The sequence below is a fragment of the Drosophila obscura genome, unplaced genomic scaffold (assembly GCF_018151105.1).
Source record: "Drosophila obscura isolate BZ-5 IFL unplaced genomic scaffold, ASM1815110v1 contig_179, whole genome shotgun sequence".
Taxonomy (NCBI): domain Eukaryota; kingdom Metazoa; phylum Arthropoda; class Insecta; order Diptera; family Drosophilidae; genus Drosophila; species Drosophila obscura.
In genome coordinates, this window is record NW_024542766.1 from 3,714,603 (window position 1) to 3,728,817 (window position 14,215).

General features: G+C 41.6%; 2 protein-coding genes across 2 annotated transcripts in view; one reads left to right on the forward strand and one right to left on the reverse strand.

Annotated features, from left to right (window-relative positions):
• The window catches only part of LOC111074210 (neural cell adhesion molecule 1), an 85,198-nt gene that overhangs the window by 33,800 nt on the left and 37,183 nt on the right, over window positions 1–14,215 (forward strand). The window contains 2 exon segments of the mRNA XM_041592333.1: window positions 9,244–9,370; window positions 12,549–12,666. Of these exon segments, the coding sequence (XP_041448267.1) occupies window positions 9,244–9,370; window positions 12,549–12,666 (245 nt within the window).
• On the reverse strand, window positions 1,391–2,869 carry LOC111074212 (carbonic anhydrase 2-like). The gene is made up of 5 exons (XM_022366930.2): window positions 2,669–2,869; window positions 2,362–2,459; window positions 2,213–2,303; window positions 1,895–2,157; window positions 1,391–1,830 (listed from the first exon to the last, which is right to left on the reverse strand). The coding sequence occupies exons 1-5, from the start codon at window positions 2,748–2,750 to the stop codon at window positions 1,486–1,488; spliced, it is 879 nt and encodes a 292-aa protein (XP_022222622.2). The 5' UTR covers window positions 2,751–2,869; the 3' UTR covers window positions 1,391–1,485.

A 14,215-nucleotide genomic window follows, 5' to 3' on the forward strand; every position in this document is an offset into this window, starting at 1 on the left:
AATATTTATACACACACACACACACACAAGAGAGACTTTCCCCACAGTAGCATTTTTCCGCATTTTCCCTTTCAACTTTTGATAAATTTTCTGTCAAACATTTTGACTCTGCAGGGCCCGAAAGTCAACTAAAACAAATTATATTTAAATTTTGGAAACATTTAAGGCCCCCATAGGAGCCATAAATTGTCTCAGTTCTGTTGTGGCCGCAAGCTTGGACCTCGAGGACGCTGCCAGGAGCTGCCAGAACCTGCCAGAACCTGCCAGAACCATGCCAGAGAGAGAGAGAGAGTGTGAAAGAGAGAGAGAGAGGGAGCTGAGAGAAAAGTTTTGTGCACACAGCTCCTGTCGTCTCATTATGCCTGCCATTTAAAACAAATTCAATATTCGCTATGCTTGGCTGTGGTGCGGACCACAACTTGCAACTTGGTCAACACCTTTGAACTTTCCCCCCTGCCCCCTGGCGGCTGCCTCGTTTTAGCATGATATTGAAAATGCTTCAGAGAGAAGTGACTTGATTTGGTCCCCCTCCCCGCTCCTCTCCATAAAACTATTCGCAACAACAACAGGCAACAGGCAACCAGGCAACAGGAAACCTCAAAGCCAACGCCAAAGCCTTGTTTCAAAAGTTCGCCAGGTCCCCTGGTTCAGGTGCAGGTCAGGGGGTCAAAAGTGCCAACTGGGGGGGGGGCAGGATACACAGAACAGATTTCTGTTACTTTATTATAAAACTGGGCTTAGTTCTTGGCCTAGATTGTTGGCCTGCTCCTCCTGTAGCTCTTCCCTTCTGTTCCCTTTTGTTGATGTTTCTGGTAGCAAATTTATGCGGAAGTTGCTGCTGCTGCTGCTGCTGCTGTTTGTTTGTTTTTGTTGCTTTTGTTGGGGTATCGATGTTTGGTGTAGTTATTGGCTGGAGCTCAACTCTGCTGCTCCTGCTGCTGCTGTAGTAGTTGCGCACAGTAGTTGTCATTATTGCTATTCCTGTAAAGGCGTTTGATTTGATTCGGCATCAGTTTTCTTTATTGCTTGAGGAATGAGGAAAATGCATGGCGAGGCAATTGTAGTTCCTGCTATAGGAGGGAGGTTCTACTGTACTTTTCTCACAGCTTTGAATATTTCTTATGTTTTTCTTTGTATTATCCTCCAATGATGTTCATGCTCTTGCGGCTGCTGTTGCTGTTCCTGCTGCTGCATCTTAAACCCCATTGTATCTGTATCTGTGGGGTTTAGCTCAAATTTATCCCATTTACTTGCCGCTAGTTTGTGCTGCTCCCCGTCTCTACATGCCCCATCCAGCAGCAAAAACCAAGCAACAAGCAAGAAACCAGAGAAATGTAAATGGCTTAAGCCTGAGAGACTGAGAGCCACTAAGATGAGCTGAGTGGGTTGCTGGCTGGTGCCCTTTGACTGTTGGCCTTTGAACAGAGAGGCAGAGTTTATTATTTGTATATTCCTTGGGGAGCACAAAATCTATCCATGGATTGATTAGTCTTTCGGTTTTCGATAGTACACGGTTCTGCCATTCACATTCTGGGCATATCGAAAGTTTGGCCTGTTTGGCTGACCCTCAAAGTTCTGCAGCTTCCAGAATTTCTTCAGCGCAGCTTTACTTATGGCCAGGGTCTGGGCAAACACCGTCCAGATGACGGCCTCCTGGCAATCGGGCGTCGTCAGGGAGCCCTTGTACGTGAAGAACTTTCCGGTATCGAGGTTTTCCAGTAATTGGCTCAAACTGAAGCTACCCGCGATATTTGCTTCCGCTTCGAATTTTCTGATTGCCTTCAGTTGAGCGACGATTTTGTCGATGCCCTTAATAGTGTGAACTGGAAACTGAAACAAATGCAATATATTCTAGTCGCAGCTCTGAAAACTGAAAATCGTGGCAAAAACTTACCTCTTCAGAGTGGAAAAGAACTGCAAGGACAGCGACACCATCGCTGTGCTTGACGGCTTCACTGAGATCCGAATATTTGGAGTTCCTATGGACGATATGCATTTCCAAATCCTTGCGATCATTGTTGATCCAGTGCTCGGCGCCCCGAAACAAAGAGGAACCCCAATGGAAATGGACACCATCCGCCAAGTATTTACCCTTGAGCCAGCCACCAGATATATAGGGTTTCTCGTTCTTCAGCGTTTCGTGTATTTCCATGTTGGCTACAGAATAATTGGGAATGGAATACAGATATTTAATGGATTATCTAGAGCCTACCCGAATGACCATTGTTCACCAAAATGAGTGGGCCTCTGAGTTTCGTATTGTAGTTGACCAAATTAATCCTTGGCAAGCGATGGTCTACCGCCTGCACAACAGCTATAAGTTGTTTTTGTTTTTAATGAATTTCCCTTATTTAAACTCACTGTTTTAACGTCCAACTTGATGGGGGATTGCTGCCAGCCCGTGTGGCATATGCCAGGCCAGTCCTCGCCGTGCAAATTGTAGTCCCAGTGTATCACAGCTGGAAAATTGTAACAATTAAAGCACTAACTGAGACGAATTTCACTTAAGCGAATAGCGTGACTACAGTCTCTCTCACCTCTCTCTCGTGTGGGATTGTTTTTGGAAGTAAAAGAAAGTTGCATATTGGATAATATTTTTTTTTAGTTAGAGTATCACTTGTTGCACGTTTATGTTGCACCTTTCACAGGTTTGGTTATCATTTATTACCATTAATTTGTGGTGGTGACTCCTGTGCATAGGCCAGAGGCAGAAATAGTCTAAGTGTTTGAATAATTATTAATTTTGGCATCTTTTTTGGTTAGAATATTATTTTTTTTTTTTTTGATGACGGGAATTGCTTTCATAGATCGCTTAGTACTAGCGGACTGGCAGCTGTTGCTGCTGCTACTTTTACGGCCTCCGATGCACAACTGAAACGCTTCGTTCCCCCTGCACGGCTCCGATAAGTTTTAGTTAAGATTAGTGCCGCATCAGCTCAGAATCGGTTACAAATCGAACACCTTATGCCATATATATTTTAGTCTAATTTATTAACAGCTGGAAATTTTACCATAATTCTGGCAAATCTGGCAAAAGAAGAAGATGCTCTGGAATAAATAAAAGCTCTTTGAAAAGCGAACAAATTAGTTTGTGTGCAGCACTAAAAGTACCTTTAAAGTACCCTTCCCTCATCTTACCTTTTAGCTTACTGAGAATATCGAAATAGCTGCTCTGTGGGTTCCAATTGCAGCAGTTTGCTGGAATACCCCTATTGCTGATACGCTGTTAATAATGCCCATACTCTAGCAATGCTAATGTAGTTCTTGCTACAGGAGGTTCCACTGCACTTTGTTGTTTCCGCTGCAGCTTTGAATATTTCTCAAATTTTTTGTATGGCTGCTGCTGTATCTTAACCCCCATTGTATCTGTATCTGTGGGGTTAAGCTCAAATTTAACCCATTTACTTGCCGCTAGTTTGTGCTTCTCCCCCCGTCTCTACATGCCCCATTCTGTGGCTATGGTCCAGAGATGCGATAACAATCAATAAGCCAACAGGAGAAAAGCAAAAAATAAGCAACCAGCAAGAGAAACCAGAGAAATGTAAATGGGTTGAAGCGACGACAGCAACGTAGGGGCCAGAGTTGGGCTAAAACCAAAATCATGTTGATACTTTTTGACTTTTGGCTTCTAAGAGAGAGAGAGAGAGAGAGAGAGAGAGACAGCGCCTTTTATTTGTATTCCTTACACAGGGAAGATGGGAATAAAGATGGGATTGATTGAAATAACTTGATAAACTTCATATTTTCCATAACTTTTCCTGCAAATTTACGTTTGCAACTTTTTTAAATCAATTTTCATGCATAACAAGTTTTTTTGCCGTCATCTAATTGAGTTTGATGACAAAATATTATGAAATTTGAATATTTTTAGCTGCTGGTCAACAGTTTTCGAGGTTCATGTCTTGCTACTGCCTTGAATTGAATTTTATTTAGATTTCATTTCCTGTCAAGTCTGTTGCCTGGTCGCCTGTCGCCCTGGCTCTCTGCCAATTTGTCGTTATATCCTTTTGTAGAAATAAAATCAAAAATATATAAAAAGAATGCGAAATTTGATTAAATTTGAAATGTAATATAATAAAAGTGAAATTTAATTATATTGTGCATTCTTTTGGGCTGACGTTCCTTTTTGGGCAGGTTTATTTTTTTTCGGAACTGGCATAAGGCCATTCCACAATGTTGTAAATGCCAACAATTCGACCGAAAATATAATCCTCCTGCAAAACCAATGAAAAGGTCAGAACAAACAACCGCAGAGAGAAGGAGCGAGGACTGTAGGGACTGCCACTGGACTGCCGTCTGACCACAGGATACACACTCACACACGGTGTACGATAATTTTCCAACAGCGGACTTAATGCGCAGCCATAATACTCGTAATTTTTATAATGCCAACCACACGAACACTACACACACACACACACACACACATACACACGAACATGGTAAAGCGGCTCAAAAAGTCAACCCACACACACACACACAGGGGACAGAAAGTGAGAGAGTGAGAGAAGTGGAGACAGGAGGCAGGAAGGCAGCCCAGAAACGGCTCATTAGGCTACGTGAGAGTAAAGGAAGGGAGAGAGAGAGAGAGACAGTGAGAAGTGTGTTGGGGAGGGGAATGAAAGCCGCGTAAAACTCGCATAAAAACGAACTTAAAATATCCTCAAATAAAGATCTCTTTTATCCCCAGGAAAAAAAAAAAATGCCCTAAAAGTATTTTGTTCCGCTGCTGATTTTTCCTCAACAAAATCAGTTTTTTCCTTTTAACTACATACATATACATATAATAAACAAAATAAGAAAGAAACATTTCCCCATTGAATAGTGCAAGAGCTTTTCAATAATAAACTTTTGCTGGCATAAAGTTTGATTGATTTCCTTTTTAGAAAAACTTTCCCTTCAAAATATCTGAAAGATATTTTAAATGAAAAATTCTTTTTAAAGTTTGACTCAAACTCATATTAAATTCAACAGAGCTGCCGCGGCTGCCTTTTGTGGCAGGCAGAGTTATGTTGCGCCATGCATTCATGTATGTATATTTCATGAGACTCATCCAGAACTCCTCTTTTATTTATTTTACTTTATTTTTTTTTCCTGCGGCATCCCTTGGGTCTTCATAAAAATTTTCACCACTAATGAGACCGACGATTAATCGAGAAAAAAATGTCAGAGTAAACAAATACTCACAACATTCCCATGCTCCCAGAGTGAAGGAAGTCCTTCATGCCTGGTGACGTGTTAATGTCAACGGAAAATGGCAAAACCTTGAAGGGTGGCGCCGGGAGGTGGGACTGTTGGCACTGGAGTTGCGTCATGCGGCAGAAACAGAACTCCTCGGCGATTAAATATAATTGCAGGTGGGCCTGGGCCTGGGCCTGGGCTCTAGGACAATTATGTCTGGGAATAGAAGTGGCTTTGGAGACTCCTTGTTAAATATCAATTAAAATGCCTGACAAGAAGTTAATCCCACCCTTTCATTTGCCACCTCTTGCTGCCGCTGTTCCTGCTGCTGCTCCTACTACTGCTGCTGCTGTTCCTCTGTTGCTGCAACAAAATATGCGCAAAATGCATTTGACATAAAAGTTGCGAGTGCGTCAAGTTGTTCACAAAACTATTGTCGCACATACCCCAAACACCAGCACAGACACAGGGACAACTAACACACACCCACACACACACACGCACACAGATACAAAATTCCATTAAAGTTTTGCATTTGAAATTGCATCAACAGAACCGGAGGCTTCTCTGTGGGTGTGTGGGGTGTGGGTGTGTGGGGTGCATGAGGCATGGTTGGGGGTGTGTGTGTGTGTGTGTGTGTGTGTGTCTGGATAGATGGATGGATGGTGTGTGATGGGGCGTGGCATTGTGGTGGTTACTGCCGCTGCAACTAGCAGGGCGGAGGGAGCTGGTGAGTGTGTTAGGGGGGTGTGTGTCAGGGGGTTTTGTGTCTGTGTAGCGGATACTGATTGAGGTTAGTTTAACCCTAGAAAATCCTGGTATGGGAATGTGGAATAGTGCGGAAATTAAAACTGGGAAATGGCTAGAAAATAGATAAAAATTGGAAATCACAGCAGGAAAATGGCTAGAAAAATTTGTTTGCAGAAGGATTGAATTTCCAATGAAAACCACGGATTTCTCTGTATTAATTCCCTTTCCCCTTTCTCCATCACCTTTCCTGAAAATTAAAATCAGTTTGCCCGCCCTTTGGTCATTAAAGGGTTAATACATGCAAAAAGGTTATGTTGCAGCTTCCTAGCACTTCCACATCATCTCTCCCTCTCTCTCTCTCTCTCTCTATGAAACGTTGTGTTTTTTTTTCTCTCATATTTTTCCCTTTTTTTTTTTCAAGTCAAGGCAAACCGAAAGCAAATGCAAACCAAACGCAAGTCAAGTCATGTTAGGGGAATAGGAGAGGAGACACATAGGAGGGCAGGGGGGAGATGCTAGGAATGCGAGCGAACGAGAGCAGAGAACAGAACGTAAGCCAATCAAGGCATTCAAAGAGAGCATATTTAAATAGCTTTTAACATGCACGAGCTGTCGACGGGCTTTGGGTGTAGTTAAGTGAAGGCCAAAACCAAAAGGCGACACAAAAATGCAGTCGAAAAAGGAGTCGACACCAGTAACATAGAGAGAGAGAGAGAGAGAGAGAGCGAGCGAGGAGACACCAGCGACGAGTGAGTTGATGGGTAAAAGCAGGGGGGGAAATTCAGGAGGACAGACAGACGCACAGGCACACAATTTTGAAAAGTGCCAGAAGCGGAGCAGAGTTTAAAGTCGTTTAGCAATGCTGTCGACGTGATGCATTTTTGCCTGCCACAGCCACATCCACAGCCAAGCCAAGCCAAGCCAAGGCATTCCTTTGATGCACCACCAGCATCAGCAGCAGCAGCACCAGCATCAGCAGCATCATTGCCCCAGCATTGAAGCATCGTTTCAAATGCATTGGAATTTTTCAGGCAGACAAATGTGACGGCTAAGAAGCTAAAATTGCCAGACTAATGGCACCACCCAGAAGAGGTGTGTTCCAGCAGATTAATGAGAGCTCTGGGAATCGAAATGGGCAGGAAATATATAGAGGAAATTCCTTTTAAATACTCTGCCTGAATGATAAATTTTTATTAGAAAGTCATTTCAGAAATCTTAAAAGAATACTAAACATAAGCTTGCGCAATTTTAGGGATTTTCTTTGCATAGATTCCAACTATTTTATGTTAATAAATTCCTACCTTATTTGTGCCCCAAAACCCATCTTTTATTGGGAATATCTTTCACTCAAAAATTCAACTAAAATCGAACTTCAAATGTATATTTTTGCAGCCGCATTTGTCGCTGCTGTTTTTGATGCCCAGCGTCAGCCTCTGTCCACAGTAGAGGGCAGTGCTAAGCAAACAGTGCCATCATAAAGTTTACACACACACACACGCACACCCTCGCATTCGCATACTCGTACATTTTGTTGGGGGGCATTTAAGCGCATATTTATTGTACAATGTTGCGTATGCGCAATAAATTTTCACAAAATTTCGACGCATTGTGGCAATAAAATGACATTTTTTCATATTTACACATAAAGTCAACGGCAAAAAAAAAAAACAGCATGGAATGAAGGGAAAACCATTGGTTAGAGGGGGGGTCGGAAGGGGACTATGGTTAGGCTTAGGGTTGATGGGGGAGCGGGAGAGTGAGTGGCAGAGGGGCATTGTGAAGGATGTTACAACGATTTTTTATGGCCCTTTTTGTGCTTTTGATATGCTCATATGATGCGCAGACATTTTTATTTATATCTACACATTTATCTATAAACATTTGATACGAGCCAAGCCGAGCCGAGCCCTGACGCGGGGCACAAGCGATGTGTGCTGTGGCTGTGGCAGCAAAAGCAACACAAAATATTTGACTGGCCGCACAACACACATGTGACAGCTATTGTTGGCTGCTTTTGATTTTGATGTTTTTTAAGGGGGGAGGGGGGCCCCACTGATTCAATGCCAAAATGTTGTTGCAGCTAAAATGCCGCATAAAGCCATAAAATACTGGAAATTTAAGTGACGAGAAACAATTAAATATTTCGCTGACTTGATGCAATAAATACATACAATGAATGTTTTGCTGTCATCTAGTAACCTTAACTTTTTTTGGTTGGGTATGCGCTTTTCATTAGCGGAGATGCGGGGAATGAAAAAAATAAATAAAAATCTCCTCTAAAGAAATTGTATAATTCTGTTTTTTTTACTCTCTTTGATTTTGTCTGTGTCTCAGTGTCGCTTAGCAAATCAGAAGCAAAATAATGAAATATCATGGGCTAGCTACCACGAGTCGATTTTTTAATAGACTTAAGGTTGGGTTATCTTTAAGATTGCTCTCTTTAGATGTGAAATCAGCTGTTGTAGTCTCGCGAAATGATTCGCAAAATGTCAGTCACTCGTTAATGTTGCCTGATGATACTCAAGAGTACCACATTAATTAGAAAATGATATTGACTGTAGAAATAGTCTTTGAAGTAAATATTTAAATGTTTACAAATATTTTAAAATGCAAGATAATTGTCACAAATATATTTTTGAATTTGGGTTAAGCTGCAATCTAAAAACAAAAGAATAAAGACTTGTTTTAATCCTGATATTAATCATGCAAATGCATTACTCTCATGATTTAATTACCATCAAAAGGTATACATATTTTGTTTATTTTGTTTTTCAATTAAATGGCAAAGCCAGCTTAAAGTTTGCCTTTCTCTAGCGGCTTTCAAAAGAGTTTTCTATCCGAATAAATGGAGCTACACGAGTGTAAGCTTTGCCCCAAAGCCTCATCCAAACGAAGAACAAACAAAAAATCGTTGCGTTGCACGCATTTTGCACATGCATAATAAATGAACATAATGAACAAGCTAGGCCCGTAGGCGGCTGTTCGGCTGCTAAGCCAATGGATGATGGAAATGGTGCGAGTGCTGGTGCGGGTGCGGGTGTGGGTTGTGGGTGCCCTGCAAATTTACGCATTTGTAATTACGTAGAAATTAAGCCGCCATCAACATTTAATTGCTAAAAGCTTTGCGCGCTCTCTCTCTCTCGAACCCAACCAACGTACATTTAATTAACAAATTTTACGCATTTATTTTCTATTTTCATGACGATGCCAAAACGATGCTGGCCGCCGCCACCACACACAAAATACCAAAAACGAAAAATCCGTGACAACATAATTTTTGGAACCACCCCCCTCGCCCGCCCACACACACAGTGAAAACGAAGGATGTCGATGCTGTGGAGGGTAAATCAGTGTCGCTGCCTTGCCCCATTACGGAGCCCCTGGACAATGTTTATATGGTCTTATGGTTTCGTGACAATGCGGGCATACCGCTCTATAGGTGAGTGTTGTGCTTCCCCATCCTTCCCTAGCCTACTCTTCCCTGTCCCACAATTGGACGTCTCCGACGCACTGTCTGGGGGCGGTGCTCGCTCGCACACACACACACACACATTTAATTAAATGCAAACGAGAGACGAGTCTCGAGTGTCTCGAGTGATTTCGAGGGGGAGTTTTGGTTACCTTTTCAAATCGTTTTTGTTGGCTAGTGGGGTGGGGCGGTGTGGAGCCCACAAACACAAACGCACATAAGTAGGCTACGATTTGAGGCTCGTCCTGTTTCCGGTGGGAAAAATTGTTGCGTTCGTGCCGGCAGGATGTGTGATTTAGCTTTTTCCCCTGCTGCCCTGCCCCTGCCCTTTCCGCTCCTCACCTCACCTCTCCTCTCTGTGTTTTCTGTTTTTGTTTCACATTTTTTGCCCCTGCCCCCTGCCGCTGTGTTTAGCTTTTGTTTTTCTTTGTTCCCGCGTCATGGAATTAACTTAATTATGTTTACCTAATTTAGAGTGATTAACCTCGGGGCCAGAACAAGAGGAGCCACAGGAATTATGTGTGTGTGTGTGTGTGTGTGTGCGTGCGTGTGGGTGGAGAGAGAAGGGAGCAGCAGCAGCAGCAGGATGATGGTTTGCCCACGCTTTAAAGCTTCAATTACGGAAATGGTCAAGTCAACTCAAGTCGAGGGAAACTCCATGCGGAAAGGCCATAATGAAGTGCCTGAAATTGCTAGCTCGTGGCTTAAGCTTTTGGTGGATAGGGGACTGTGGCTATACCTTCTAATTGCATTCACGGCTGCATTTTCATGCCACGTTGCTCCTTTTGGTTGTCAACTAAAGATTTTCCTTTCGTGCTATAAATAATGGCTGTTGTGCGAGGAAGGGCCGGGGCGGGGCTTTAGGGTATCCATGCCAAAGGGTGTACTCGAAGCAGTGGGAGATTTGTGAAAGGAAAAAGTTTATTACTTTTTATTTATTTGATTTATTTGTGAAGCATTAAAGTGCTGTTGATTTCTGTTAATTTCTGTAGCTGTCGATTAAAGCGTTTTCTACTCACAGGAATTAAATTCTTTCAGGGAAAAAATAAATTTTAATTTCTATGGAATACACACTTTTACGTATTTTCCTGGAATCGAGAATTCTTAGTGTTTTTTCCGTGCAAAAAAAAAAAACGTAGTCAATTTTCCCTCAGGGTATTTTTCAAATTCAATCAGTCCGTGCACTTTATTTCCACAGGCCATGGACGGGTTTTTTTCTGCTTTCTGAACTTGCTCTCTCTCTCTCTCTCCTTCTCTCTATGGAGAAGCCTTTTCATTACACTCAATTTGCGTGAAAGTCCTGCTCCGAGGACTCCAGCTCGTTCTGTATTATTTAGCCATAAACATTTGCTGCATAGGCCCCTCAAAAGAACTGTTATTAACGTTGGCACTCCCTCTTTTGCTCTCTCTCTCTCTCTTTGCCCCTACCTTACTTGATTTTTTTTACCTTACTCTTTCTGCCTCTCTCTCTGCCTTAATCTTTCTGCCTCACTCTCTCTCCCTCTCTGCCTCTCAGTCCATCTGGCTGCCGCTTTCCTTCGCCAATTCAGTGCGGAGTGCAACTGTTTTTTAGTTTTTAATTAAAATGGCGGCGTAAAGAACGCACCAAAAAAAAAAAAATATGCCAAAAAAAATGTGGGTTAACGTGGGGGGGTTTGGCCCCTCTCATTGCTGCTGCTGGTGCACTTGAGCCTTGGCTACACTGCAGTCCGGACCAGCAATTAAGTTGTTGCATTTGCAACGAGCGACGAGAGACGGAGAGGCGCGAGGTGGCTGTGAGGCAGGTTCGACGGCGGCTTCCCGCATAAATTATTGTGTGTGTGGCATACAAAAGGGCGCTTAACGCTCTGTCGAAAGTGGCTGAAATTGCAACAACAAGTATTTTTGGCAGGAGAGAGAGAAAGAGAGATAGCAGCAGAGATAAAGAATGAGAGAGAAAGAGGGGCTACAGAAAGACAGAAAGGATGGAGTGGCAGGATGGAGGACCACTTCTGATTGAGAGACGACCCCTTCTGTCTGTCTGTCTGTCTGTCAGCCTGGTCTGTCAGGCAGGTCTTCAAAAATTCACGCAGTACATTTTGCATGCTTTTCACTCTTTTTCTCTGTAATTCTGGCAACAAAATATGCTAATGGAGTGAAAGGATTTTAAAGAGGAAACGAAAACAGTAGTCTATTATGTAATTACATTTTGTCATTTCATTTGTAATTAATTAAAAAACACAAGTATATGGAGTGCGAAGAACGCTTTTGATTTTGTTTCAATTTACATTTATAGGATAAAGACGCAAGCTACAAAAAATGTTAGCTCTGTTAGCTTAGTGTTTTTTTTTTATAATATTTTTAATCATTTTTTTTTTTTATCTAAAAAGCTATCATGAATTTTATGCATATTTTATAATACATTTCGGGATGTTGCAATCGATCATTGTTTCAGTTTCCAATGCTAATTCCAAACACTTTTAATATATATGTAATTACTTAAAAATCCTAATAAATATGAATAGCTGTTTAGTAATTTTTACGATGGAATTTATGCTCAAAATACTCGGTTCTTCCTGCCACTACCCTGTGCACATTTCTTTGCATTTATATTTTGCCCTAAAACTCACACAAAATGCACCTAGAAACTTTCCAGTTCTTTGAAATTCAAAACTTAAACCATTAAATGCACTGCAGATGCACAAAAGTGCACAAGAAATTGAAAAATAAAACAGCCCAAAAATAAGAGAAAAAAATTAATTGTTATCTGCAAAGCATAAATTGCATTTTGGCACACACACACACAGCCACTAAACGTGGGCTCCAATCCGTTTGGGCCTCTGGACCGTGGCCTAATGAGCAGGCCAAAAATAAATTACGCTAATTTTCGTGCAAAAAGTTCATGGGTGGAGACGGGGCGGGGCGACCTGCCTCGTGGAGCAGATTCTGGCTGAATTATATTGGCTATGGATTTCATTAATTTCAGAGTATGGTGCGGGAGGGGTCTGATTTAATTCGCGCATCCCAAGGTCCCACATTAAATATTAATGGGATGCGATGGGATGGCTGAATGGGTGTGTTCTCTCTTCTTCTGCCTGGTCTTATGTTATTTAATGTATTTGTCTGTTTTTTTCGTCCTCTCTTCGCTGGCGCTTTTCTCTATTTTTAGCTTCGATGTGCGCGATAAGGAGGCACGGGACCAGCCCCGACATTGGTCAGCCCCGGAGGTATTTGGCTCACGTGCCAAATTCCATTTTGATTCGCAGCCAGCAACCTTGGAAATTAAGGTGAGATTTTGTAAACCAACCCCCCACCCCACCCCACACCCCGCAATGATCATAATTCCCCATTAATTTGTGTGTGTGTGAAATTAGCTGAAAATTAAATATTTAATTGAATCGAAATGTGAGTCTGAATAGATTCATTCATTCATTCATTCAGCCATTCGCCTGAATGCCATTTTTCGGGGTCATTGTGCATTTGAAAAGTGGCGGGTTTTTTGTCCATGAATTGCAGGCGCAAAAAATGTGTTTCTATAGGAATATACATAAATAAATAAATGCACATTTTAAATTTAAATAAAATGTAAATGAAAAAGTTTTTGTGTTACAAAAAAATGCCTAGAATTAAATAGATACAATTTTCAATCAAATTTTGCGGTTTCAAGTGCATAAATAAAATATATAGAAATAATTGTATTCAAATAAAATGCAAAATGCAAACTGCACTTGAAATCACTCACTTGTTGTTGAGCTTTTTTAAATTGATTGATTTCAATCTCTCAAATATGCAAATAGTTGTGCATTTTAAAATTAAAATATCTATAAATAAAATAGTGGGTAAATAACTAACCAAAAATATACAAATAATATACAGAGTCGTGTTTAGTTGAGGCTCGTAATTAAATAAACAATTCTTTCAAATTATTATTATTATTTAAGGCAGGGAAAGATTAAATTAATCTGTATAGCTGGAGAACTTTGTGTGCCTCTGAAACCTCAGTATTATTACACTGCCTTATATGATTGGTTTAGATGCTGATCAAGAGTATTTACACTTTATGTGTCGAAAGAGCGAAGGCTCTTGAAGTTTCGGGGTATTTGACAGCGAAAAAAAAAACAAACAAATAGCTAAGAACATGTCTAAGAAGAGCTAAGAAGGAGTTCAACAACAGATACAGAAACGAATCCCCAAACCGAAAGCGAACCAAGCCGAACCGAACCCGAAATGGAATGGCATGGAATGTGGAAAACAAATTTAGATATCAAAAGTTGTTAAATTGCCTGGCGCACGCGAAATGTTTATTAATGTCTTGCATGTTTACAGATAACTTGATTTACCGTTACTGTCATGCAATACATAGATACAGCACACACACAGATACATGCTGTATGTATGTACGAGTACTTATGCAATGTATGTACAATGTACATCGTCTCGTCTCGTTTCGTCCTGGCTTTTGGCCCTGCCCTGCCCTGCCCTGCGCGTATGCCTGAGTGCTGTCTTTGCACAAGCATTTTGACTTTTTAAAGGCCAACTTAGTTAAGGTCTTAAGTGAGTTAAGCAATAAACAGGTACGTGGAGGGGGGGAGGGGGCATCTACTTCGCTAACGAGGTTGCATTTTGAAATGAATGTGAAATGCACACGAAGAGGCAGCCGCCAGTAAATTCCAGTTGCCAGTTGCCACCACACAAAATATATTCTCCTCTCATAATACGAAACGAACTGCGAGTGGCATCCAGAGCAGGAGCGAAGCAGCCCTCATGGATTGTAGCTCATGAATTATGTGCTAAAAATTGGTCTGGGGACCCAGAGAGAGAGAGAGAGAGATAGAG

Excerpts from the sequence above, each read along its gene's own strand:
- LOC111074212 (XM_022366930.2), bottom strand. The coding sequence starts at position 2,750 with ATGCCAAAATTAATAATTATTCAAACACTTAGACTATTTCTGCCTCTG. Across the intron at positions 2,460-2,668 it reads GTCACCACCACAAATTAATG|CTGTGATACACTGGGACTAC; the intron begins GTAATAAATGAT and ends ACAATTTTCCAG. Across the intron at positions 2,158-2,212 it reads GGTGAACAATGGTCATTCGG|CCAACATGGAAATACACGAA; the intron begins GTAGGCTCTAGA and ends ATTATTCTGTAG.